The 27,106-nt window shown below is 39.8% G+C and overlaps 1 protein-coding gene across 3 annotated transcripts; it reads left to right on the top strand.

Annotated features, from left to right (window-relative positions):
• The first annotated feature begins 321 nt into the window (after nucleotides 1–321).
• On the top strand, nucleotides 322–27,106 carry LOC146381875 (myoferlin-like). 3 transcript variants are annotated; one of them, XM_084938041.1, is made up of 55 exons: nucleotides 322–545; nucleotides 1,129–1,184; nucleotides 1,470–1,561; nucleotides 5,474–5,582; nucleotides 5,686–5,779; nucleotides 5,902–6,065; nucleotides 6,415–6,543; nucleotides 6,742–6,804; nucleotides 6,882–6,932; nucleotides 7,022–7,052; nucleotides 7,636–7,751; nucleotides 7,888–8,014; nucleotides 9,468–9,571; nucleotides 9,672–9,740; nucleotides 9,837–9,880; nucleotides 10,516–10,598; nucleotides 10,817–10,855; nucleotides 11,147–11,271; nucleotides 11,380–11,493; nucleotides 11,994–12,171; nucleotides 12,259–12,383; nucleotides 12,540–12,649; nucleotides 13,530–13,722; nucleotides 13,962–14,117; nucleotides 14,226–14,357; nucleotides 14,475–14,638; nucleotides 15,263–15,377; nucleotides 15,554–15,656; nucleotides 15,755–15,897; nucleotides 16,144–16,314; nucleotides 16,583–16,676; nucleotides 16,775–16,852; nucleotides 16,975–17,156; nucleotides 17,505–17,663; nucleotides 18,018–18,116; nucleotides 18,214–18,375; nucleotides 19,101–19,266; nucleotides 20,515–20,591; nucleotides 20,704–20,760; nucleotides 22,545–22,556; nucleotides 22,660–22,758; nucleotides 22,890–23,018; nucleotides 23,144–23,299; nucleotides 23,386–23,477; nucleotides 23,569–23,739; nucleotides 23,842–23,990; nucleotides 24,674–24,813; nucleotides 24,901–24,989; nucleotides 25,070–25,165; nucleotides 25,319–25,460; nucleotides 25,578–25,677; nucleotides 25,756–25,946; nucleotides 26,242–26,351; nucleotides 26,443–26,590; nucleotides 26,723–27,106. In XM_084938041.1, exons 1-55 carry the CDS (start codon nucleotides 458–460, stop codon nucleotides 26,759–26,761), a joined length of 6,225 nt encoding a protein of 2,074 aa, XP_084794167.1. In that variant the 5' UTR covers nucleotides 322–457; the 3' UTR covers nucleotides 26,762–27,106. The 3 variants fall into 3 exon arrangements, with proteins under 3 accessions (XP_084794167.1, XP_084794165.1, XP_084794166.1); XM_084938039.1 differs by lacking the exon at nucleotides 20,704–20,760; XM_084938040.1 differs by lacking the exons at nucleotides 10,817–10,855; nucleotides 20,704–20,760.

Below are 27,106 nucleotides of genomic sequence, written 5' to 3'. Positions count from 1 at the left end.
ACCAGGTCGTGCATCCGGGTACTGCCACCAGATGGAGCCACCCACGGTTGCAATGATGATCCTGGCTATAAGAGCTGGATTTTTTTTCTTTTTTTTTGAAAAAGACACTTGCGAAACGTTTTTAAAGATTTATTTTTTAAGTTATTATCCGTTTCTTTTTCAGGAATGTGAATACACTTTTGTAGCCTATGAAACAACTATTTCCCAGTGAACCGTTTTCCAGCTGCGTTTTCTCTTTTCCACTCACACCAACAGAAGGCAGCAATAGTTAAGGCTGTTGCTCAGCATAATTATGGACCCGTGATCCGCCCCTGTTCCTGAATCCTGGAGCTAGACTTTGTCAGCCCTGCCCTGACAGCTTCTGTGATGGGGCCGTGAGGATGTCGGTCTTGCGTGGACATTTCTTCTTTTAAACTGATTAGTTTAGTTTTCTTTTCATTTAAACTCATTTGGTGTCATGTTGCGGGTTGTAGTAGAGTCGGCTAAGGGTCTACCTAAAAAGACCCTTGGAGTTCCTGATCCAATTACCACTGTGATTTTTAGAGGTAGGTCTCTTTTCTCTATGCGTAAAAAAGTTTGGGTGCGTTCTTGTCTTCAGTAAAAAGTAAATGTTGCCTAATAATTTGTAATAGTGATTGTTGCAGGGCTTGAAGTTTGAAGGCACCTAATTTAATATTCTTTCATCTGGTTTGTGGTAGCTGAGGTACAGAGGTGCTGCTGAGCTCATCAGATGAACTGGCCAGATTACAAATGTTCAAAAACAAAAGTGTTTTTTTTTTTTTTTTGTTTGTTTGTTTTTTAATTTAATTTCCTGATGCATAGCTGGGGAGTGACTTGTTTGTATGTGTGTGATACAGTGAAATGAGCTCGGGCAAAGAAGTGAACAGTCAAGTTTGAGTCTGTACTCAAAGTTGGCTTCAACCACAGAATTAAAATCATATATGACAGTTCTGCACAAGACAGAGCAGACACAGTACTGACTTACAGTACTGATCCTAGCATTGCTGTTGCTATAAAGGTACCGTGTCATTTGATTTAAAACAATAAGATGTGAATGTTACTTTTCTTAACTTTTCAATAAAAAGGAAAAGTTGCAGCATTAATAAAAAAAATGTGTTCCCCTTTCAGATGACAAGAAGAAAACAAAATCGATTGACAAAGAGTTGAATCCAGTGTGGAATGAGGTAAATCACACAGACAAAGAAACACTCTGCAATACTTCACTCACTTTTACATGTTTTTATTATTTTTTAACTAGTTTAGATGAATTGCCAGGGATGCAGCAATACTTAATGCAAACTTTCCATACTGCAATTGCAGTCCCACACACCACATGGCTAATATACACACATATATGATTATTTGTAATATATATGTTGTTCCTTGATAAAATGTGCTTATTTAAGACATGACAGCAGTTTAGGTTCTGTATCTGATGGCATGCTTTTCTCACATTTGTTTGCTTGTAGTTGGTTGAATTTGATCTAAAAGGAAAGGCACTGGACTCCAGCTCCTACATCGACGTGATTGTGAAAGACTATGAAACTATTGGGAAAGATAAGTAAGTACACTGCATGCCTGGAGACTGAGATCCCCTCTCAGCTTTGTGCAACAAGTCATGAAAAGCTGTGCCTCACCTTACTGAATTACAATACAAGCTTAGTATTGTCTGAAACAGGAGCCTGTAGGAATTGAGCCTGTTTAGTCAGGTAGCAGTTTAGCCAACACAGGTAGAGGTATGTGTCCCTTTTTCTTTTATGTTGCTTTTAAGAAACTGATTATTCGCTTACTGCAGAGCCATCATAGCTTGAGCTGTACATGGGCTACCTGCTATTTGCACATGTCACAGGCTGCTACTACAAGTTGCTTAGAAGCAGGATCAGAACAACATAACAGCATCAACATATTGTGTGTGTGTGTGTGTGTGAACAAGGACACACCAATATAAACAAAAAGAAGTTTAATAAGTTTGATGTGTTCATAATAACTCAATATTGCAGCTATGTAGTTCGTTTTTTCCAACCCCCTCAGCCTGCTACACCCTTCTTGCCATGCTGAGACTTGCAGAGCTGTGTGGGATGCCTTCTTGTGCAACAATGGATGTCTTTTTTTCCCCCGTCTTTGAGATTTGTGTAGCACAGTGTGATAGAGAAGAAAGCAAATTCTCAAAGCTAATGTGGAGTTGTTGTAGTAGATGTAGTGGTATGAGCTATTTTAATACTGTCTGAGTGAGATGTGCTGTAATGCCAAAAAAGCCTGAACCTGCTCCAAAAACACGCTAAAAGGTTTTCACTTCCAGCTAAAGCCAGAATCCCATATGGGACTGATTCAGGCCAACCACAAGGAATGTTTCCCCAACATCACTAATTATCATGATCAAGGTCTTTTTTATGCTAAGAAAACCGATGATGCTAAAAGTTCTTGTTTCGTATGAAACATGTCAGTCCTGAGATGGATCTTCTGTGGATTTATGCACACATATGTGCTAAACTGAGTAAAAGTTTCCCTTGTGCATGGGACAGTCATAACTGAAGGAGGGGCTTTGCAAATGTGTCTCCATACAGAGTAAAGTTTTCCACTGAGCTGGCCGTCTGACACACTCTCTAAAGAGCTACAGAGTGGAAGCAGAGGAGGATTTGTCCTTCTCAGATAGCTTTGCAGATACTGTTATGGGTATTCCCTGTCGCTGTAGCAACAGGAGGAAGAAAAATAAGCATTCTTCCTGACTAATTTGATTTTGGGAGGAATCAGAAGATTGTGGGATAAAGTCTCCCAGTGCAAACAGCGATGCAGTCTTTAACATGAAACTGAAGAAAAAAAGAGTCCAAGTATCAACAGCCATCATAGTTCATACCCTGCAGACAATGAATATCTACAGCATATTTCGTTGTAACTGCGACACTGTTTTCCACAGCTTCTGGTTAATAACTTACCTTTGAAGTCCATTTGAAACCTTGTGGTCTTAACTATCCTCCCTTTACCTGCTTTGCATCCATCCCTGATAGAACTTTTCATTTCCCCTGTTATGCAGTTGAGGCTCAAATAGAGCTGTAGGCTTTTAGAAATCACTGAATGGTTCATGACTCTACAATAAAAAAATTAAAATGTAAGCATATAAAATTTGACTGTGTATATTTGAAATGCAGACATTTCCAGTTTGTCACAGTTTTTGGCTGAGGGAATTCTTTCATATCAAACGCTTAAGTAGTCTCATTTCCTGTTGGTCTGTGCAAATATTTCAAACCACTTTTCACTTGCTGATGAAAGATATTTCTGGGCTTTTAAGCTTTTTAAGTGCACCATGGGTGATTTTCACACTCTTGTCACCAATGTATCTCAGATGAGCCGAGCGGTCGTGCAAAGGGAAATGAATGTTGACAGAGGGTGGGTGACAGACATTCAAGGTTGTTTGTACTGTAAGTCACTCATTCCCGTTAACACATAGTTAATTATAGTGACTGAACTGATATAAGTGAGAACATCATTGTGTCAGAGGCACTCTTGTATATTTGTATTCTTAGAAAAATTTAACATCCTGACAAAGGGGGAAAAAAAAAAGCCCTGAGTTATTACAATAATAACTCAGCATGAGTTCAGATTTTATCCTGCATGTAGGCGAGAGCAATATTTTGAACATGACATCACCAAGCCTTGACAATGGTCACAAAGTCTGCTGGTTGTTATTTGTTTAAATGGGAAGTTGGCACTCCAAGTATAATTTCCCTACTCTACACTTACACCGGGGCTCTAATGATTTTCCCACTGCTCAGTGAGGACGCTAACACAGTTAGTACAGCACTACTTAGTATTTGAATGTTCTAAAAACAGCAGATATGCAAAGTCATGCGCTGAACCATGTCAAACTCTCCGCTGAATGGCCTTCATTTGTCGAGAGATTTTGGTCAGACTATGCAAGGAAAAGCTCTAACACAGGCTCTTCCTACTTGGAAACACTATTTGATAGAGCTTTAAATTCTGTTGTGTAATAAAATACACAAAAAGGGCTGGTTTAATATGAGGTTAAATGCCAGTTTCATGAGTCACTAAATGTCTAGGGAGTACCAGTGTCGGCCTCCTTCCTCATGTGGAATAATGACTGGATCTCCTCCCCACAATAAATTCTGTCCAAGTACTTGTACAGTGTCCTAAAGTCATCTCGACAAGTTAAGTTACTGCTCATCATATCAGCATGTCACACTCACTGCCGAGGTTTTTTGAGTACACTATTATAGTGCATGGATAGTAGTATATTTAAATCTCTTTCACACGAGATGTTTAAATGCTGTAGCCTTTGGTGTCAGATATAGGTCAGCAGCAAGTTTATGTTGCAGGAATTCCTCCGCCAGGAATGCTGCCAAAATGAAATGACAGTGTCCACCCAAAGAGAGACAACTTACACGGTGTTCATAACACTCCATTGGGTTAGCTGTATTTCTTTTGGACACAGTAATGTTTTCTCTGTCTATATCAGGAGGAGAAAACATGGGTTTGAAATTCTGGCCTTTTATACGTTTAGTTGCAAGTTTTGCAATTTTAGTAGTTGCTGTCAAATTTCTTGTAATTGTGAAAGAATAAGCAAGATAAACAGGAAACAGTGTAGTTTTTGGCTGCACGCCAAGGCAGACACAGACACAATAAGCAATGAAAGGACAATGCTGAGATACACTGTGTGACACTGGTGTTTTGGGCATAGCTCACATAGCTCAAAGCTCACATAGCTCATAGCTCACATAGAGTTTCATTTGATTTGTTTTCTTTAAAACATTAAAGGACACGTTAACTGAGGAACACAATCCTGTTTTTCCCAATGAACATTAATCGGGTTAATAATTACTTGACTTTGGAGGTCAAATAATTGGGTAATGCTGTAAGTAATATTACTTTTAGTAGATGTTTGATGCCTTCAAAGACGCATGAGATTTATCAGAAAACCTGTTTTATTCGATCATTGCATGATACATATGGCAGTGGTGTTTTTCACATTTTAATACTGTAGAGTTCAGCACATTGTATTGTGTTATTTATTTATTATTATTTGGAAGCCAAGTTTAAACTTTATCACTCCCACTTTTTAAAGGTCTCCCAAATAGGAAGCGTTAATTCATTTCCGTCCTCGGTGCAGAAAGTTGTTGCTGTTTAAAACAGAGGCTGGTAGTATTGAGTGTGTGGTAGCTCATAGTGTTGTGTTTGTGCATCTGAACAGGTATGGTTTGTTAGCTCTGGGTGGTGACCTTCTCCACGGCTTTTTGTGTGAATGTAGGCTTCACTGTGCACACATGCAGCTTTTAATTTTTGTGTAATCTGTGTAATCTGATTACTGGTAAATTTGCTGACTAAAATGGTAGCACATGTTTTGCCTGATTCAATCAGGACATTGAAACAGAATGGTCACCAAGCAAAGTCCTCCAAGTTGTGTGTGTGTTGTATGTATAGAAAAGTAGGCTGTCTGACACTGTTTGTTTTTTTCCAATAGATTCCTCGGGTCTGCTAAAATCTATTTGAAAGACCTCGCTTCAGGTCAAGCGAGATCACTGCCGTGTAAAAATGTTCCCCTGGTCAGTGAAAGTGGACAGAATATTGGAGTAAGTTTTCATCCTTTGATATGAACTCAAAACTATAAGCAAAATATAATTTCATAAAAAATATATATTTAAAATAGAAGACTAGCCAATAATTTCCTTTCAGGCAACAATCAATCTTTTGGTCGGCTGTGATGCTCCAGCAAACGCTGTACCAAACCCCAATGATCCTCAGTCAGGAGAAACTACAGTGGATGCTGGTATGTTTATGTAATTTCCAGTAATACTGCACAATAGAGCATGTGTCTACTGAGAGTATTACATTTGTTTAGAGGTTTGTCAGGTATTTGACCTGTGATCGCCCTGTCTTTGTGCTTTTTAGGAGGTGGTGGTGGCGGCGAGGAGGGCAATGAAACTCTTCCAGATGGGAGCCAAAGCGGCCCTGCAGGGACGTCCCCATCCGGTGGTCAGTCGGTTAATCTTCGTCGGGGTGTGGCCAGGGCACAGAGTCGATATCGACTTGCAAATAAACCTCAGGACTTTCAGGTCAGTTTGATTATCAATAAAGATCAATAACTGCAGAAAAAAACTTTGGATGTGCTGGTGAGGATCAGAACACGAGGATCGTGAACTTTAAATTAAGCCCTTCATGATTGAGATGTTGCTAAAATATTTATGTAGTTGGTGGTGTACAAATTTGTACAGTGCATTGATTCTATGTTCATGGGAGAAGATTGTTTATAGACAAGATATATATTCCTCAGACAAAAATCTGTGAGGAATATTTTCAGCACCTTGTTAAATCTGTACCATGAAGAATTAAGGCAGGTCTGAAGTCAAAAGGCTTCTTGTGTGGTGTACCTGTAAATTTATCCTCCCTCATTCTTTCTCTCAGATTCGAGTCCGGATCATCGAGGCCCGTCAGTTGCCTGGCAACAACATCAAACCAGTAGTCAAGGTTTACGTTTGTGGGCACACCCACAGGACCAGGATTAAGAGGGGAAACAACCCCTTCTTCGATGAGGTACTGCCATTTATTTGCACAGAATGACTACACAAAACTCAGATATGGATAAAAATATTTTTCTTATTCTGTCAATCTCATTATAACTAATTAAAGTCGAGTCTATCCAAACATGCGACACCAGATTCTACAGAGATGTGAAATGTTTTGCTTTGTTTGAACCTTGTATGATGTTTTTTTCTTTTTCCTTTTTTGCAGATATTCTTCTACAATGTCCACATGTTACCGTCCGATCTGTTTGATGAGAACATCAGTTTTCGGGTTAGTATTAATAGGAAATGTTGAAGTTCTCTGTTAGCATTTATACCGCCTGCTGATGGTTGCACTCTTCTCTGCAGGTGTATAACTCCTGTTCACTGAGGGCTGACAGTCTTATGGGAGAATTCAAGGTACCCGGTCTAATTTCCTCCATACAAAATGCTGAAACATCTAAAATGACACACAAGTCTGGCTAATCTCACCTTATTCTCTCAAACAGGTGGACGTTGGTTATGTTTATGATGAGCCAGGTAAGCTGGTTCAACCACAGATTTGAGTGTCATTTGCATCCACACAGACGGTACTTTAGTTTATTTTGTGGAGATCATAATGCAGTGGGCTGCTGTCAGTGTCGCTTCCAATCTGACGCAGTGGAAAAGCTCAACACCACTCAGCACGCAGACAAAAAAAAAAGCTACCATCTTGTGAAAATACTGAAGTGAAGTTAAACTACAGAGTATCAATTGCTCCTCACTTGGTGGAGAGACTAATGCATGGTGGAGGAGAAAATCCTAGACGAAGTGACCAGTTTAAAGGTCAAAATCAAGACCAAAAACTAAGACCAATTACAACTTTGTAGGCAAAATGTCAGTATTGTGTTACTGGTGCCAACAAGGGGCCAAAAAGCTTGTGCCAGATTTAGTAACCACTATGTTATTTAATGTCTCCACATCTAAAATGCTGAAAACTAATTTTCTTTTACTGTTTCTGAGATTTTTTCAAAGTTACAAAGTCTGAAGTGCTTTTTAACTTCTCCACACACTCTCCCTGATGGTGCCCTAATAAAGTCTGTTTATCCTATGTGGTGTTTTTATGTGCGTGGTCCTTTTACAGCCCATTGTGTCATGAGGAAGTGGCTCCTTTTGAATGACCCAGATGACTCCAGCTCTGGGGCTAAAGGCTACCTGAAAGTCAGCCTCTTTGTTGTCGGGACTGGCGATGATCCTCCGGTATGACCGATGAGCTGCAGCTCTCAGATGACTTTGACTGCAGCTCTTTGCTTCCTCCTCCACAATGTAAAAAGGCTGCTTAAACGATTCGCTTTCTCTCATGCATTCTTTCTTTGTTCTGCCTCAAACGCTGCAGGTGGAAAAGAGAGAGTTCAATGACGACCAGGATGACATAGAGAGTAATCTGCTGCTTCCAGCGGGCGTGACTCTTAGATGGGCCACGCTGTCACTGAAGGTGTTCAGAGCTGAGGACATTCCCCAGAGTAAGAGCAGATCTAGATCAGCATTCACTCTGCATTTGTACCAAACCAACTGGTCACTTAAATCATAATAAAATGAAGTTTAGTTCTCCTTGTTAACCCTATTAAACTGATGTTTTTATTGTCTTAAATAAATTAGGACTGATTCTTTCTAGCACTGTGTTAAAAACGGTTCTTTTGATTCTTAGGGCCAAAAAGACACGGCTCAAAAGTGGTCTTTTACTTTAAAAAATGATCTTTATTTACATATCCCGGGATATGGAGACTGAGCACACACAGAAACGCCTGCTCACATCAGCCAGTCTCAAACAGAAAACAGGAAGCCAGGTTATTTATGTACCTCTCGACGTCACATACGTCACACACAGTTTCATTACCAGTGTTGGTCAAGTTACTTGACAAAAGTAATCTTCCCCCAAAAAGTAATCCCGTTACTTTACTGATTACTTATTTTCAAAAGTAATTAATTACTTAGTTACTTAGTTACTTTTTAAAAACACGATTTACAACCTGAATAGGTGATAAAGCATAGATCTTTCAGCCTAATTCTACTTTTTCTACAATCCATCATACAAAATGTAATCAAATGGAAAAGTCCCTTTTTAAAACTTGTTTTATTAGTTTTAATCTTTTAACTTTATGCATCAAGCAAAAATTTAAGTATATGCAACATTCTCTGACTGGAAGAAATTTGTTTAATATTTAAACCTATTTTCTGCACATTCCAGCACATAAAATCTATATATTTTTTGTGTTTACACTCAGTCTTTCAAATAGATGCAAGTAAAACACAGCAGAAAATAAATAAAGTCACAGACTAGCGGTCCTTTTGCTCTATTTTCACCTGTAAAGCAGGAGTGGCGTAGGCGGAGGTTTACCCTGGTGCAGGTGTGCCGCATCGGTCAGTGGAAGAATCCGCGAGTTTCTCTGTGAATTTCCCATTACGTGGTAGCGCACTCGGTGCTTGCTTGGAAGTTTAGGGGTTTTTTTTCGCTGTAAAAAGAAGTTTTCTTCCCACGCACAACAGACGCTAATGTTTTTGTCACTTTTTATGGAATCAAACTTAAAATAAGGTCAGTACTTCCACGCTTTAAACGCTGCACGCTCATACTCTCTCCCGCACTCGATTTATTATTATCCATTGTTGATCTGCACACAGCTGTTGTCAAGAACGTCGCACTTGCTTACGTCACTGTCATGAGACATTCTCGCAAAAAAATCACGGTTTTAGTAACGCAGTAAGGCAGCGTTCCTACGCTAAAGTAACGGTAATTTAATTACCGTTTTTGCAATAGTAATCCCTTGCTCATATTCTACAAAAACATGCAGTTTCTGGTCAGCCTGTAACCTAGTTTTACACTAAAGTCTGGGCCTCTCTCATATAAACCAATAATAATCAGCATATAGGCATTTAAGATTATATATTTATTACCTAACAACTGTTTTCTTGCTACAGTGGATGATGCATTTGTCCAGAATTTGAAAGAACTTTTTGGAGGAGAAGCAAACAAGAAAAACCTGGTGGATCCCTTTTTGGAGGCTAGCTTTGCTGGCAGAAAGGTTCTCAATTTTCCTCCTTTTTTTGGGCTATAATGTTATAATGTTTTTATTCTTATCCTATAGAGAAAAAATGCTGATGTGTGTTATTCTGCCTCTCCAGTTGTGCACACAAATCATTGAGACGAATGCCAACCCAGAGTGGAACGAAGTACTGAACCTTCAAGTCAAGGTAGTGCTCCTTAAGATAAAAGCTAAATAGCAGAAAGTAACAGAGAAATTAGTGTGTTTAAGCTTTTTGTGTGTGTGTGTGTGTGTGTGTCTCTAGTTCCCCTCCATGTGTGAGCGTGTCAAACTAACGGTGTTTGATTGGTAAGTTAAATACAATTACGGTTTAAATGTAATGTTCTGTTCTTCTTCTTCTTTTTTTATATTATTACTAAAGAAAATACGAGGCACTTGCTTTTGGCTGATACAGTATTGCACAAAGTTTGTGTAGTGTGGTCAGTGTGTGTGTGCACGCATGTGTGTGCATATCCTTGTCCTAATACTAGCTTTAAGAGAATAATGCTGTGCTAGCCACACCCTTCCCTGAATAACATGCTCGGCTGGCACTGACTCTCGGGTCATCATTGTGTGTTTCTGAGAAAAGCAACTGTCAGATAACTCGGCTCCAGGAAGGCTGGATAGAAAAAAAGTGCCAGAGGAAAAGGTTAGAAAAAAGTCTGTTAGGTGTTGAAAATATACTGAGAGGGCAATAAAGTCCACTGTGAAAAAAAGAAAGAAAAAACAGAAAACACCCCAAAACTTCCAACAAAAAGCAATAAAACGTGAGCCATTGTTCAATGTCCTACTTCATAGTGGTAGTGGACAAAGCAGAGCGTAACACCGCAGATACACTGTGACATTTGCATGTCATTTTACAGTTAATCACACGAGTGCGGGCTATGTGTCTATGTGTATATGTTTGTGTGGACTGGGCCTGAAGTTGTTATGTGTGACTGCAGGGATCGTTTGACAGGAAATGATGCCATCGGCACCACATACCTGAATCTGGCCAACATAGCCTCCTCTGGTGGAGAGATAGAAGGTAATCATTTATTTATGTCTACTTTATCCCAGAAAACAGGACCAAGACGTTACATTTTAGCTTTAAATTAAAACTTCAGCAGAGAAGTTGATTTTTTCTTCATCTCGCATATCTAGATGTTGTTGTATGAGTGTATGAAAGAATGCATTATACCAATGTGCCTCATTGTGTTCCCTTCTAAATGGTACTCGACTTGTCCTTTTCTTCTCCTGGAATAGAGGAACATCCGGAATATGGGGCAACGGCGTCTTATGAAGGTTTCTCTTTTTGCTCTGTGTTGCATGGGTCATAGCGCATGATGCTCGTGCTACAATGTTGATTATGTCTAACTTTCTTTGTTCCCTGTTGCCAATATAACTGTGTGTTGCTCTGTTTTCATATTGAATGTTTTGCTGTCACAGTCTGCACCTGCTTGCCCCACCATTCACTGCCTCCACCCGCCACCTCCAATAGTCACCTAGTAACACCTAGTGGCATCAAACCTTTCGCTTTAGCTTGACTTTGCTTCACTATATCAGCTTGACTGTTTTGCCATTTTCTCTCTCCAGGTAACTCAGGGGAGTCTGAGGTGGGCTTCCTGCCTGTGTTTGGGCCCTGTTATATCAACTTGTATGGCAGCCCCAGAGAGTTCACTGGCTTCCCAGACCCCTATGAGGATCTCAATTTTGGCAAGGTAGTGGAGAAGACACGATAACTGCTATCTTATGAATTTCTCTTTCATGCTTTTTCTTCAATCGCCTTTGTTGGGTTTTTAAGATTTCATTATGTTGTCCTTGTAAAGGGAGAAGGCGTGGCGTACAGAGGCAGGATTCTGGTTGAGCTGTCCACTAAGCTAGAGGGGAAAGCAGACAAAGCAGTAGACAAAATCCACAGTGATGACGTCCTGGTGGTACAGGTATTGACTGTCGTGTGGCTGGTTTCAATTTTCACTTTTCCTGTTACTTTTTTCATAGGTCAAAATCATAGACTGTATATAAAATATGGATGCATATTTGAATATTACCCTTATATGAGTGACTTGTCAATCTTGGCTTAAGGCGTACCCTGCTTTATCTTCCATGTTATTCTGAATGAGCCCATAAGTTAGAAAATAAACAACAAGATTATAAGCTAGTTATTGAAATCATAAGATCTTTAGAAAAATGTTTAATGAGCCAATGAATCGTGTGGAAGGCTGACTAATATGGTCAGAGACTTCTCATGGACATAGAATTGGGTTTCTTTTTGGAACCAATAGTCACTCCCTGCTTTCCATTAGGAAGAATGCATTTTTAAGGCACCTTTAGCGCTGGGTTCAGTTTTTAAGACCAGAAGCTATGGCCATCTTTTATATACAGCCTATAGTCAACAACTTTCTACCTCTCTTTCTCTGTTCTGCGTCTCGTCCTTAATCAGAAATACCAGAGGAGGAGAAAATACTGCCTCTGTGCAGTCTTCCACAGCGCCTCAATGATTCAGGAACCTGGAGAACCAATCCAGTTTGAGGTCAGCATCGGTAATTATGGCAACAAACTGGACACCACCTGCAAACCGCTGGCCTCCACCACACAATATAGTTGTGCTATATTTGATGGTGAGTGGTGAAATCTGCGCTGAATACATGATGTTCTCAAGCACTGAATGACCACATGATTTTTAATGGCATGTAATTTTTCTCCAGGTAATCATTATTACTACCTGCCCTGGGCAAACACTAAGCCAGTGGTTGTGGTTACCTCGTACTGGGAGGACATCAGCCACCGTCTGGACTCTGTCAACATCATCCTCTACATTACTCACCGCTTGGTAATACTGCAATGAATGCTTTCAGTTGAGTTTAGGATTCATGGCCTGTACAGAGCCTGCTTTGAAACGGCTCTGCTAATGTTTGACATGTGTTTGTAACTCCGTGAGGTGGGAACATAATCCAACATAATCCTCACCACTGTTTTGTTGTTGCAGCAATCAAACTTGGAGGAATTTAAAACGGCAATCTTGGCAAAAGTCTCAGACAACCAGCTAGCTGAGGTGTGGCTGAAGTTACTCAATCAGCTGATCGAAGACCTAGAAAGGTAAATGGAGCATGTTGTGAGAAATACAAACAAATGAAGCACAAGTACATCCTGGTGATTCACAGGATGGATCCCGTGAATGTGAATAAAGAAATACATACATACATATATATATATATATATATATATATATATATATATATATATATATATATATATATATATATATTTATTTATTTATTTGTATTTTTAAGCAGCATTTTGAGCACAAAGCTTGTTATTCAACAGCTAAAAATTGAAGTTAATTTACTGTCTTAAATTCTCCAAAATCCATTTATCAAAGGACCTGTGACTTATCTCACCTGTTTTGAATTGCATTTTTTAGTTCAAGTCTTATTTATCCTCTACTATAGCCACTCTTAGATATGTGGTAGTACTGGTCATAAGACATTAGCATGGAGGGTTGTTCAAAAAATTGTAACATTTTATGGATACATACACTTGAAAAGTTTCCCTTTAGACTCACTAGCTTAGATTAATTTGTGAATGAATTCTCTGTGTCATATCTCTAATGTGTAGCAACTGTTTAGAGATCATGGTCATTTTTTAACTGTAGAGTGACCTACTGCCTAAGAAACATGCAGTGTATAATGACTACTCGGCCTGATTCCTACATGAAGTACACAAACTATTGAGAGTACATGATTTATATATTAGGTAAAAATGGGGGGAAAAAGGATTTTACATAAAACACTGTCTTAATTTGACAGCAATTCATAACAGTTGAGATATGCCACATATTTGCTTGAGAGGATTTTGAGTATATAAGATGATAGTAGGCTGAGAAAGAACTGGCTTCAGTTATGAAGAGTTAACTGCTTAATTATTTAACTTTTTTGGCCGCGCTGAAATGAGTAAGATTTTGTCTGCTTTCCTTGAGTTTCCCAACACCTGAGCTCGAGGGCCACTCCAACCTGACAACTCTGGACATCCAAATCAAGAAGCTGCGAGACAGGACTTTGACCAGCATCAAAGATGGAGCCAGACGCATGAGAGAGGAGGCCGGAGAGATCCGTGACACTTTGTCCGACTTGGAGTCCTGGGTAGAAAAGCTCAAAACGCTGGCTGAAGAGGTATAAACACAGCAAAATGCTTCTTTGATTTAAAAAAAATTGTATTAGTAGGAAAAATAGTATTTGTAGGAATCTATACAGCATTGATTATATACACTGTGTCATGCAAAAGCCTCGTGATGCAGTAACATGTCAAGACATTCATCCTAATTACTGGACAAATCTGTGTGCTAAGGCATGATACACAGTCTTTCCATAAGCACTGCATAAGTTCACATGGTTTTTCTAACTGTGTCCAGCCCCAGATCAGCATGCCTGATGTGATCATCTGGATGCTACGGGGTGAGAAAAGAGTGGCCTGCAGTCGCATCCCAGCTCATCAGATCCTCTACTCTACATTCAGTGAGCAGGCCTGTGGGCAGCATTGCGGCAAGACACAGACTGTGTATTTACAGGTACACATGAACTGTCAAAAACAGGCAAAAAAAATAAATAAAAGAAATGTTTGAATGTTATGTAGTAATCAGCTTCTTTTCTATGCTTTTTATTCTCCATCTCCACAGTACCCCATGGACAAGAACAAGGGCTTAAAGGTGCCAGTTCAGATTAGAGTTAACATGTGGCTGGGTCTGTCTGCACATGAGAAAAAGTTCAGCTCATACTCCGAGGGAAGCTTCAGTGTGTTTGCCGAACTGGTATGTTTCTCCCACACATACCTGGGATTCACACACAAGTATTACATTGTAATACATGTGTCTTATTACAAGTGTTCTCAGCTCCTAAAACCAAGCCTGTCTTCCTGTATATTACAGTACGAAAATCAGGCTCAGGTGTTCGGGAAGTGGGGGACTACGGGACTGGTGGGGCGCCATAAGTTTTCTGATGTAACCGGCAAACTGAAGCTAAAAAAGGAGTACTTCATTCCACCCAGAGGATGGGAGTGGGAGTCTGAGTGGTTCATTGATCCAGAGAAAGCGTGAGTGTAATTGGACTTGGTCATCTAAGCAGGATTTGTTTGATGTTTTCACCACTACCTTACCTTGGTAAACACTGAGTCTGCGCAGTGTGTAGGAAGTAAGCCACATGGACTCTCTCATGTTTACATTCTCCTCATGCCATTGAGCAGTCAATTAATGGAAATGTATCAAACTGACGGAAGTCATTCACGTAATCTTTTTAACCTATCCGTAAAGAGGCAAACACGTGCACTCCAAGTGTTACCAGCCGATTTTTGCCTCTCACTGTATACCCAAACTTCTAGCTGTCAAAAAAAGCAGAGTAAAGTGGAAAAACAGAACTCCCAAAAATTGTTTGATGGAGGGTGTCAGACGTGAGTCTAACAGTAATAATATGGAGCACATACTTTCAGTAAGATGAGCACAGGGTTTGTTAGGCTAACTTATCAGTCAGGAAACTCCCAACATGTAAACACTGCTTGACAAACTATGTAAACGCTTCCTTGTGTTTCACACCACACGCACACACGCAACAGTGCACTGATGTTGCCGCGTGTTTTGTGTTTTTGATACTGACGTTTGCAACGGTAGATATTCTCATTGTTGAATTCTCTTTTTATATTTAGTCTTATTTGTTATTTCAGTCTGCTAACAGAAGCTGATGCAGGACACACTGAATTCATGGATGAGGTTTTCCAGAATGAGACCCGCTTCCCAGGTGGAGACTGGAAGGCTGCTTCTGAACCCTTCACTGATGTGGTGAGAACACAGTTTTCTTTTCTTCTTGATAAACAAATATCGATCCATTAATGTAACCATACACGTTAACTGCTGACTCACCCAAATGCCTGGAATAGATAATAATCCCACACTCTTAATATAGATACATTTATAAGCATATATATACCACTAAGTGGCTCTTTTTGGTTGTGCAGAATGGAGAGAAAAGTCGCAACCCTACAGAGTTTGATTGTCCCCCAGGTTGGAACTGGGAGGATGAGTGGACTGTGGATATCAACAGAGCTGTGGATGATCAAGGTGCAGACACTCACCTCACAGCATAACTAAAAAAAAAAAAAAATTAAACCATATAACTAAGGACATTTTTGGTATGAATGTCTGTGTGGTGTTTAAAGGCTGGGAATATGGAGTCACCATTCCTCCAGATGACAAGCCTCGGTCCTGGGTTCCTGCAGAGAAGATGTACCACGTTCACCGCAGAAGAAGGCTGAATCGACCCCGCAAGAGGAGTAAAGTCCCCGGAGGAGCAGCTGTGGAGGTCAGCACTGAACAGTAGGGCAGGACTATGTACTGCTTTGCCATTTCTTTTATAATTGATTCTGATTTTGTAAAATACAATTGCAACTTCCATGAGCATTGACACATACATGAGATAATCTACCAGGGCTGTGGCTGTGTTTGACTTGGTGGCCTGCCTGAACTAATGCTATGCTCAATTTAGTTCTTAGATCCAGGTAGAACAAATATTTCTACCTGTTAACTACAAGTCCCTTTTTGCACGCAGAGGCGGGATCAAGGCAACCCTGAGGGCTGGGAATTCTCTTCTCTGATTGGCTGGAAATTCCACAGAAATGAGAGGTCATCAGATACGTTTCGGCGAAGGCGCTGGAGGAGAAAAATGGCACCGGAAGGTCGCCTCGGAGCAGCTGCCATCTTCCAGCTGGAGGGAGCATTGGTGAGAATGAGAAAATCGATTTTTTGTTGATGTTGAACTACTTTTTTTAACATCTGATTGACAATGGCATAGTAGTAATAGTGCGAGAATAAGCCAGAGAGGATGGGATGTTATACAAAGCTGGAAGTCAACCTGATCTTGCTGAGTCACCAAATATTTGCTTATGAATTAACCCCATCTACAGAGCTGTCATGTGTGTGTGTGTTTTCTTTGTTCCTGGGAGCGTGCGAAATATGAATGTGTAATAACTCTCTGGTTTTCTTGGCAGGGTATTGACACAGAGGAGAAAGAGAAAGATTCCAAGGGTGACGCTACCAAGCTGTTTGGTGCCAACACGCCTACTGTGTCCTGCTCCTTTGACAGTGAGTGATGCACATACAAGTGAACATATGAATGCATTTTGCATTTGCATAGAAGGATTTTTGACTGTCCGCTTCATTCATGTTGTGTTCCTCTTTAGGGTCATATATGTACCATCTCCGTGTCTACGTCCATCAGGCACGCAACATGACCTCCATGGACAAAGATAGTTTCTCTGGTAAGATTAAATCAAGAATGAAATTTAATGCATATAAAACTTAAGATTTGAACTTAAATAAGTATCACTGCAAAAGCCCTTTGTTAAATAAAATGGTAAAACTACTTTTTTTCCCACCACAGATCCATATGCACATGTCTCCTTCCTGCATGTCAGTAAGACAACAGAGAAGCTAAGAGCAACTCTGAACCCAACCTGGGACCAGACTCTGATTTTTAATGATGTAGAGATTTACGGAGACCCCCAGAAGATTGCTTACCGCCCTCCCAATGTTGTCCTGGAGTTCTACGATAGTGACCAAGTGGTACGCTGAGGGATATAGACCGTATATAGAGAAGTCTTCTGCACAATGAATCTGTTTGTTCAGTGCTTACAGTGTTGTAAGATCCCTGATTGATGATTTTGTGCAGATACTTACAGTAAAACTGTATTTTGAAATCACGCCGAAGTTGACTTCAGTGAAACTTTTTACTTTTCCAGCTTAAGTTAAGAAAAAACATTTGACATCTTCCTTTACACAGTTTTAATTTTCTTTAAAGCAATATACACCATTCATCTGTTACTCTTACAACATCCTCTGTAAAACTCATGTTTATTTAATTATGTACACATATCAGAATATGTATGGTAATCTTGGAAGTTTCTGTTTCAGGGGAAGGACGAAATGCTGGGCCGCAGTATTTGCACCCCAATAGTAAAACTGAATTCTGCTATGGATCAGACACCAAAACTGTTGTGGCATCCCATCATCCAGAAGGGGAAGGTGGCCGGGGAGGCTCTTGTGGCTGCTGAACTCATTCTTAAAAACAAGGTTTGAAAAGAAAGTAGTGGACAATAGTCTGTTTTATAGCATTTTTTAAAAATTGTTCTCTGGGCCTTCAGGTCTGTGAGACGTCCTCAAAACTGTGTTACCTCCGTCGCACGCAGTCTGTCATACATACATACTGAGTAATAAATCCTTAACTTAAACAATGTCTTCATCTTTTCGTCTCCTTTTATCATGTCCATGTAGTTTTGGTGATTACTGTTGACATTTCTTATATGAAATGTAAGGTGTAATGTTGTTTTCGTCATTCCTTTATAACTCCCATGGAACCAAGTGTAATCTTGTAGGAAAAATAACAAGAAAAAAAATAAAGCCTAATGAATGCCTCTGTCTCTGTAGTCAGGAGACTCAGATCTTCCACTAGTTCCCCCAAAGAGAGAGAACATCTACATGGTACCTCAGGGCATTCGCCCTGTGGTGCAGCTGACTGCTGTGGAGGTAAAATACAGCCTTATATATAACTTTCCCTTCTAAAGTGATGGACACGCATGGAATTTGACCTCATTAAAACTCCCCAATCTATGTTTGATTTCAGATTCTTGCATGGGGCCTGAGGAAAATGAAGCCATACCAACTGGCAGCAATATCGTCACCCAGCCTCGTGGTGGAATGTGGGGGGCAGAGGGTAGAGTCGGCCGTCATCAAGAACATGAGGAAGAATCCAAACTTCCCGAGCTCTGTCCTCTTCATCAAAGTGGTAATGGCAGTACTACACAAGCTCTATGTTATGCATAAGAATTAGGAAAATAAGTGTCTGAAAGAAAGAATAATTTAACTAAATTAACTTTTAATTTTGAAATGAGTATGTTTAAACTTTTTTCGATTCATTTCAGTTTAGTTTAGTTTATATAGCCCGAAAGCACAACAGTTGCCTCAAAACACTTTATATTATAATGTAAAGACCCTGCAATAAAATAGAAAAAACAGAGAAAACCCCAACGATAAGAAGACCCGCTATTGGTAAGCACTTTTCCAACCATGAGAGGAAAAACTCCCTTTTAACAGGAAGAAACCTGGGGCAGAACCAGGCACATCTGCTATTATGTGTCGTGGGTGAGGTGAGGAAGACAAAACAAAGACATACTATGGCAGAGAGCCAGAGATTAAAAGTAAATAATGATTAAATGCAGAGTTGTGTATAAACACTCAGTGAGTGAAGAAGAAAATCAGTGCATCATGGGAAGCCCGTAGCAGCCTAGACCTCTTGCAGTGTAACTAAGGGAGGATACGGGGTCACATGATCAAGCACCAACTATATGCTTTATCAAAAAAAGGAAACTTTACTCTTGCTCTGAAAAAGTCTAAAAAAGCACCAACACCCGAATCATTCAATTTAAGATTCAATTATTATTCTCAAGAAGTTGATACGTTATGATTTAAACCCTGATTATTTATTCCATTTCCTCTATACTCTCCATCCAGCTCCTTCCGAAGGAAGAGATGTACACGCCTCCAATTGTGCTGAAGGTAATAGACCACCGTCCATTTGGCAGGAAGCCCGTGGTAGGCCAGTGCACTATCAGTTCTTTGGAGCAGTTCAGATGTGATCCATATGTCATCTCCGCCGAAGGAGCAATGTCATCTAAAAGTAAGAGCAGATCATAGACTGCAGCAACCTGCAATGAACGTCATGTTGAAAAACTAGCAGTTAACTTTTGCTTTGCGACCAGAGGAATTGGTCCCTACGGCTATTAGAAGGAATTTAAGTTTAAGGCACTTAAGTTGGGACACTGTGCAACCACGTAATAGAAAAATAATGCGATGATTTCAAAATCTCATCACAACAGAAAATAGAAAACTTATCAAGTGTTTTTCAGAAAAAAATTACTTTTGATGGCAGCAACTTGTCTCAAAAGTTGAGACAAGGGCAATAAAAGCCTGGAAAAGCAAGTAGTACTATCTTATAGAGGTAGAGCTTCTCAGAAGATGGGCAGATGTTAACCAGTGTGTAAAAACTTATATCTACAAATTTACATCTACAATTTCAGAATAATGTTCCCCAATGTAAAATTACAAAGAATTTGAATATCTGATCATCTGCAGCACATAATATCACCAAAAGATTGCGAAATTATGGAGAAATCTCTGTGTGCAAGCCTGAAAATTGGAAAGCTGCTCTGTGGTTAGACAAAGCATGGACGCTACATCCTCCAGACTACACAGAAGAGGAACCGTCTGGCTTGTTGTAAGCACTCAAAAGTTCAAAAACCTGTGTCTCTGATTCTATGGAGGGACATTAGTGCCTCTGGAAGTGGCACATCCAGGTGATGTCTTTTTCAGGGAAGGCCTTGCATATTTGAGCAAGACAACACTAAACTGTATTCTGCAGCTATAACAACAGCATGGATTCCTAGGAGAAGAATCTGGGGTCTGGATGTGGCCTGCCTGCAGTCCAGACGTTAAAAACATTTGACACATCATGAAATGAAAAATTCCACACAGAAGACTGAGAACTGTTGATCAACTAGAATCTAACATCAGACAAGAGTGGGACCACATTCCCCTCCCAAAAGTCCAGCAGCTGGTCTCCTTAGTTCCCAGATGTTTACAATCTGTTTGTTAAAAGAAGATGGGATGCTATACAGTGGTGAACAGTGCTGCCACCAAATTCAAAAGGAACTAATTTTCTTTCTTAAATTAATCCATTTGATATGTTTTATTGGGCTTATGAGATTTCTGAATCTTTATTTATCCTTTTTTATTCCCGGCATCCCATCTTTTTTGAATTGTTGTTGGGTTGTTTATACAGCCTGTAGTATGTTAATAGAGAAACGCTAGGTACAAACTTTGATACAGTTTATGCACAGAGATAAAAGTAACTGCTCAATGTTAACAGTGGCTCTGATGATGGCGTCGCCTCACAAACATGTCTCTATCACCATGGAGGAGACAAGGCCACTGCTAGAAGCTCAGGTAAGCTCCACCACCTTTCCTAACACTCAGACGTTTCCTCTGTTCACGTAAGAGCAGAATTTGACTATCAAGTCAAATCTGACAAACTTACTCTGATTACTCTGGCTTACAGTTTATGTACAGCATGTCAGCTGCTGTCAACAAAATGGCATCCCCTACCTCCCATTTTGTATGTATGGTTACTTATTATGGCTTTCTAATTCACAAGGCGGGGCTCCAATGATGCTGAATGGCTGACAATCACAGAGCTAAAGAAAGCTGAACAAAAATCCTATCACAAAGCCATGAATCTACAGGGGAGTTGCCACAATAACTGCAGTTTTATCTGGCATATTTTATTGAGCACATTGTTATTGTAGCATCGATTGTAGCATAGATGCTCAAACATCTAAACTTAGAAGCTAGTGCTGCTACTGAAACCTCAAAAATAACATGCCTACAAGTTTCCTACTTAAAGAAAGTTTGATACTTTGGGAAATACCCTTATTTTTCCTATATTTTCCTGCATAGAGTTTGAAAATTGAAACTGCTCTAAATGCTAAATGTGATGCTACTGCTAGTACTCAAGTTCAGACTCAAATTGGGTAGAAAAAGGTAGTCTGGGATTGTCCGTGGGTACAGTCTAAGTGCTATTATTAATTCATTCAACAGTTCAAACAGTAGCCAGTATTAAATCTGTAAAAAATACTACTACTACTAACAACAGCAGTCTTTATGCAGAGATAACTGGGTGGTGGCAGTAGACTCAAATTTAGCACATAGACACGTGTGTGGAATCATAATGATTGTTTGCATCTAACTCGTGTGACTCAAGAAAATAAAGGTACAGTATTGTGCAAAAGCCACCTCTCATTCATATATGAGGCTGTTGCTGATTCAGTGCTTTCCACATGCTATTTTATATGGGAGCAAAATCAGAAGCTACATTTCTGCATTTATAATTCCATCAGTTTTGACAGGATGCTCAACCTGACTGGCTTAAATGCAGCTCCAAACCATGTTTTACAGATGGCTGTAGACAACCACTGTTGTACCTCTCTCTTGTTTGTGGTGACAAAGATTTGAACCAAATGTTTCAAATTTGGATTCATCATTCTGTCAGACCAATCGCCCCTGTACAATTTGGCATAACGCAGCCTTTTCTCCCGGTTTCCCTTCCTTAAGAATGGCTTCTTGACAGCCATCCTTACATCGAGAGCATTTCTAATGAGGCTTCGGATACTAGAAGAGGCATTGCACCTAGTTTTTTTTGTATTCCACTTGTCCAGTATCCTTAAATTTCTTTAAGGACACAGCGCAGACAATTATGCTTGGAAGTAAAATATGCAGAAATGAGGGGCGGCTCAAGACATTTAGACAATACTGTATTTCCCAAAATGTCTTTTTTTTAGTTGACCAATAAATAAATTGTTGTTCTGACCACAAATGAAACTTATGAAATCTATGAATGAAGTGAAAATTTAGTCCTTTGATTTATTTAAAAACAGATGTCAGTCATGGCAGGCAATGGGCCTCACCACCAGAGCCACGCTACCTGCTATTAGCACCCTTTTCACAGCAGACATTTTAAACTGGCATAGCATGAAGGGCATATATGAAAAATAAAATCAATATTGATTCAGTATGTTAACACAAGATATTAAAACAGCAATGTGGAATATTAGGGTATACACTAAATGAAATGAATAGATCTCAGTTTGATATGTCAAAATGTCTGCTGTGTTAAAAGCTTATTGTTGTTGCTGATTGCTACACCCTTTCACAGAACCACTGTCAGTCATCAAACTGTGGCTGAAAGCACTTTATCAACTTTTTCTTCTTTGCATTTCAATTTTCTGCTATCTTTTCAGTATTTGTTCCATTTAATGTTTGTCTTCTTACTTTTTTGTTACTGATATAAATATTTTTGACTTGTTTTTATTTTTGTTTTTGGTGCATCTTCATTCGCCAAAGGTTGCTGAGAAGGTAAGACTTATTAGTGGTTGATGAAATAAGATTTAATAGCAGACAAATCAACTTCTTTTCCCAAATGCAGTGAGATTAAAATGCAGGACAATTCCATCTTTAGGAAAAAGAGACGGTTGATTGGTGGAGTAAATTCTACGTCTCGCTAGGAGACCAGGAGAAATGTGGTCCTTACCTCAAGAAAGGATACGATACCCTCAAAGTAAGCCAGCTCCATGTCCTCACACAACACTCATAAACTAATCATTCATCTTGGTCTATGTATTTCAAATAGTACGTACGCTCCTCTTTGGTTGTTACAGACAACTTGAATGTGAGTGTGTTCATTTTCAGATCTATGACTGCGAACTGGAAGATGTCCCAGAATTCAAAGGGCTTACTGATTTCTGCGACACCTTCAAGCTCCAGCGAGGCAAGAACGACAATGGCGATGATGATCCCACTGTGGTTGGAGAGTTTAAGGTTGTCTAACACCATTTAGAACAATAATATTTGGAGATAGAGAAAAACATTAATTAACTACAAGGGGGGACTACAGTGAACTTGATTTCTTTGTTTGAGTGTGGGGTTTACTCTTGTACCTGCAGGGTTCGTTCAAAGTGTACCCCTTGCCAGATGACCCAGGTGTAGCTCCTCCACCGCGTCAGTTCAGAGAACTCCCAGATAGCGGACCTCAGGAGTGCCTGGTTAGGATTTATGTGGTTCGGGGCATGGACCTCCAGCCCAAAGACAATAATGGCAGTGTGAGTGTTAATCTGCATTACCTACAGTAATACAAATCTTGTCAAACATAGTACGGTCAGCACCGTTTCTTGTCTTTTCTGCTCAGTGCGATCCATACATAAAGATATCACTGGGAAAAAACACGATCGATGACAGAGACCACTACTTACCCAAAACCCTCAACCCTGTGTTTGGAAGGTAAACCTTATGTGTCAATGAATTCAAACAGGTATAAATAGAAAATGTATTACATCTTAAGATTTCTATAACCGTCCTTTTTGTTGTTTAGGATGTTTGAGATGACGTGTTTCCTGCCCCAGGACAAGGACCTGAAGATCTCTGTTTATGACTATGATCTGCTTACTTGTGACGAGAAGGTCGGCGAGACAGTGATCGACCTGGAGAACCGCTTCCTGTCTCGATATAACTCATACTGCGGCTTGCCTCAAAGCTACTGCATGTAAGGAAGCAGATGTGCCTAAGTGGGAAACCTTTTAATATTTTTTGGAAAACATGGAGTCAGAGCTGAGGAAATATTAATTCCAACTGTCCTGTCATCTAGTTCTGGCATCAACCAGTGGCGGGACCAGCTGAAGCCATCTCAGATTCTTGAGAATCTGGCTCGTCTTAAAGGACTTTCCAAGCCCAGGACGGAAGATAATGGAAATTCACTCACCTTCAATGGAAAAGAATACACACTGGCTCAGTTTGGTAAGGGGTTAGAAGTATAATAGTATAAATGAGTGATTTAGATGTTTTGTGTTGAAAAATGAGCAACAATTAAGCCCTATTATGCCCGTCTACATGCCCTCATTGTTTGGCAAAGATTAACAGTACGTTTTGTCTTTAGCACATTTCACATTGCTACATATTGTTATAGTTTAATTCCCTAAAACATCTAATACTATATGTTTTATTAATTAAACAAAATTTATTTGAATGCAGCTAAAACAGCAGAATTGTTTTGAAATTCAGATGTGTCTCCAATTTTCAGATTTCAAGAAGATGAATCAGTTCATTTGAATCTCTTACTGTTTAAATGATAAATGGACTGATCATCATACAGCACATTAGTCAGCTACCAAAGTGCTTTGTACAGCATGTCTCATTCATCCAATCACATACACATTCACACAAGCACTTTATTCTACATTTAAGGGCTTTATATCCAACTTTCACACTCCGATGAATGTACTGGGAGGAAAACGGGGTTCATCATTTTGCCCAAGAATACTTTGGCATGCAACGGCAGGCATCGAACCACCAACCTTCTGATTAGTAGATGCGTAGGTCGCAACAACAATACAATATTGTTGTGACTGAACTGTTTTGCCCCTATAACACTAGATTGTTTTAATACCAATCTAGTGATTGATTTCTTTTTCTACATTAAGAGAGCAACAAGGAAATTCATCAGCACTTGGGTCCACCTTATGAACGCCTCTGTCTGCACGTGCTCAGAACACAGGGTCTCGTCCCTGAACATGTGGAAACTAGGACGCTTTACAGCACCTTCCAGCCCAACCTCTCTCAGGTTAGACATCTCATACTGTGCCTGTTTCTGGCTGCAATGACTCAGGCTCAGTTATTTTTGTAAAATATATATATTGCATTGGTTTAGGGACAACTTCAGATGTGGGTGGATGTTTTTCCCAAAAGCTTAGGCCTCCCCGAGCCTCCCTTTGACATCACACCACGCAAACCAAAGAAGTAAGTGCTGTGTTTCTCTTCAGTACTTCATCGCTGCGGATGTCACTGAGAGCTAACAATGACTGTGTTCAAATATTCAGGTATTTCCTGCGTGCTGTCATCTGGAACACCACAGATGTGACTCTGGATGAGACCAGTATCACTGGAGAGCGCATGAGCGACATCTATGTGAAAGGGTGTGTTAATTCTGCATCAAAGCCCTTGTTTGTCCAAATCTATTGTTGTTTACTTTCTCCAAAATCTTCCTTTAGGAGGTAGCAGCACTTTGTGTTAGAGGGTTACTGTGGTCAAAGGCCAATGATTATTCATGCTTGTTGTTTATGTGCTAGCTGGATGCCAGGAATGGAGGAGGACAAGCAGAAGACTGATGTCCACTACAGGTCTCTGGATGGCGATGGTAACTTTAACTGGCGATTCGTCTTTGGGCTTGACTACCTGCCAGCTGAACAACTCTGCCTTGTATCCAAGAAGGTGAGGCTTGTTGCCAGTTGGTTTATCATACTGTAGATCAAAGATTATTTTAATACCATTTTAAAAAAATAACACAGGTATTGTTTGAATGTCTTCTTCTTCTTTTTTTTATAACAGGAACACTTTTGGAGTCTTGATAAAACAGAGTTCCGGATTCCTCCCAAACTGATTGTTCAGATTTGGGATAATGACAAATTCTCACTGGATGATTACCTAGGTAAGAAACTTTCAAGTCCAACCTGTGTGTCTATGCCTAACCTTTAGAAAACATCAGTACAATGTGCTGTGATCCCAGGTACTGTGGAGCTGGATTTGCGTAACCTGGTTGCTCCTGCGAAGACCCCAGAGAAATGCTCTCTGGATATGATGGATAATGTGGAAATAGCTCCACACAAGGCAGAGCAGAACAAGTCTCTGTTTGCTCAGCAGTCAGTCAGAGGCTGGTGGCCTTGCTCTATTGAACAAGATGGGAAGAAGGTCCTGGGTGTAAGTATGAATAGAAACTTCAGTTTTCATTTGATAAGATGGAACCACAAGACATTTGGAAATGTAGAGTTAAAATACAATATTCCCAAAGTGCCATGAAGAGAAAAGATTAAGAGCTTTGGACAACAACATTATACTTCTACTTTATTTTCTATTGACTAGTCCTAAATTCCTAAATTGGAAATGTGTTACTTGCAGAAGATTGTCAGATAAATTGGCCTTAATTTAGTTTAAGTATTCCAAAAATATCACAGGTCCTTGTTGTCTTGTCACTCTGTTTGTGTTGGGTTTTCAGGGCAAAGTGGAGATGACACTGGAGATTGTGAGTGAAGTGGATGCAGACGAGCGACCTGCAGGAAAAGGACGGGATGAACCCAACATGAATCCAAAACTGGACCTTCCGAAGTAAGAGCCTGCTTTACAAGATTAGCTGGGCTGAATTTTGAAAGGTATACAGGCTATGATGTCTACTAAATACATTTTCGTCAACTACTAGTCGCCCAGAAACATCCTTCTTCTGGTTCACCAACCCATGTAAGACCATGAAGTTCATTGTGTGGAGAAGGTTCAAGTGGGTCTTTATTGGACTTATCATCCTCATCATAGTGGTCCTCTTCATCGCCATCCTGTTGTATTCTTTACCGGTAAGGACAGACAAAAGCGAACCACTGGACAACAAAGTTTTCTCATATTATAAAATTGTTCAGTCTTATCATCTTTGTACTTATAGGAAACTTGTCAATGTGTGATTGATTGTTCTTTCTTGCATTTTACAGAACTACATCTCAATGAAGATCGTGAAACCCTTAAGTTAGCAATAAGGACCACCAGGAGCAACGAACTCCACACAGATACTGCCAGATTATCTCAACTTGTACCTTTTTTTAACTTTAGTTTTTTTTTTAACAAATGGGAAGGGGAGCTTGCACATTTGCACTATTTCAACATATGAACACATTTTCTACACCACTGAACTGTGACAATACAGTCCATTACAGTCTAGTTTGTAAAGGGTTTTGTTTAGGACACTATATGGAAAAGGTGTTTCCCATTAGCCCAGTTTGGGTGATATTTAGGGATTACTTTTATTAAACTGAATATTCCTTTTTATTAAAGTGTTTCCATATTTGTGGACATTATATATAAATGGGATTACAATA

The sequence above is a fragment of the Perissodus microlepis genome, chromosome 8 (genome assembly GCF_051167445.1).
Source record: "Perissodus microlepis isolate ML-2025 ecotype Zambia chromosome 8, ASM5116744v1, whole genome shotgun sequence".
Classification (NCBI taxonomy): domain Eukaryota; kingdom Metazoa; phylum Chordata; class Actinopteri; order Cichliformes; family Cichlidae; genus Perissodus; species Perissodus microlepis.
Note: the sequence above shows the minus strand (reverse complement) of the source record. Positions and strands in the feature narration are given on the sequence as shown.

Coding starts and splice junctions, on each gene's coding strand:
- LOC146381875 (XM_084938041.1), top strand. CDS start 458: ATGTTGCGGGTTGTAGTAGAGTCGGCTAAGGGTCTACCTAAAAAGACC. Junction 8,015..9,467: donor AGCTGAGGACATTCCCCAGA/GTAAGAGCAGAT, acceptor TTCTTGCTACAG/TGGATGATGCATTTGTCCAG. Junction 15,898..16,143: donor CCGGAGGAGCAGCTGTGGAG/GTCAGCACTGAA, acceptor TTTTGCACGCAG/AGGCGGGATCAAGGCAACCC.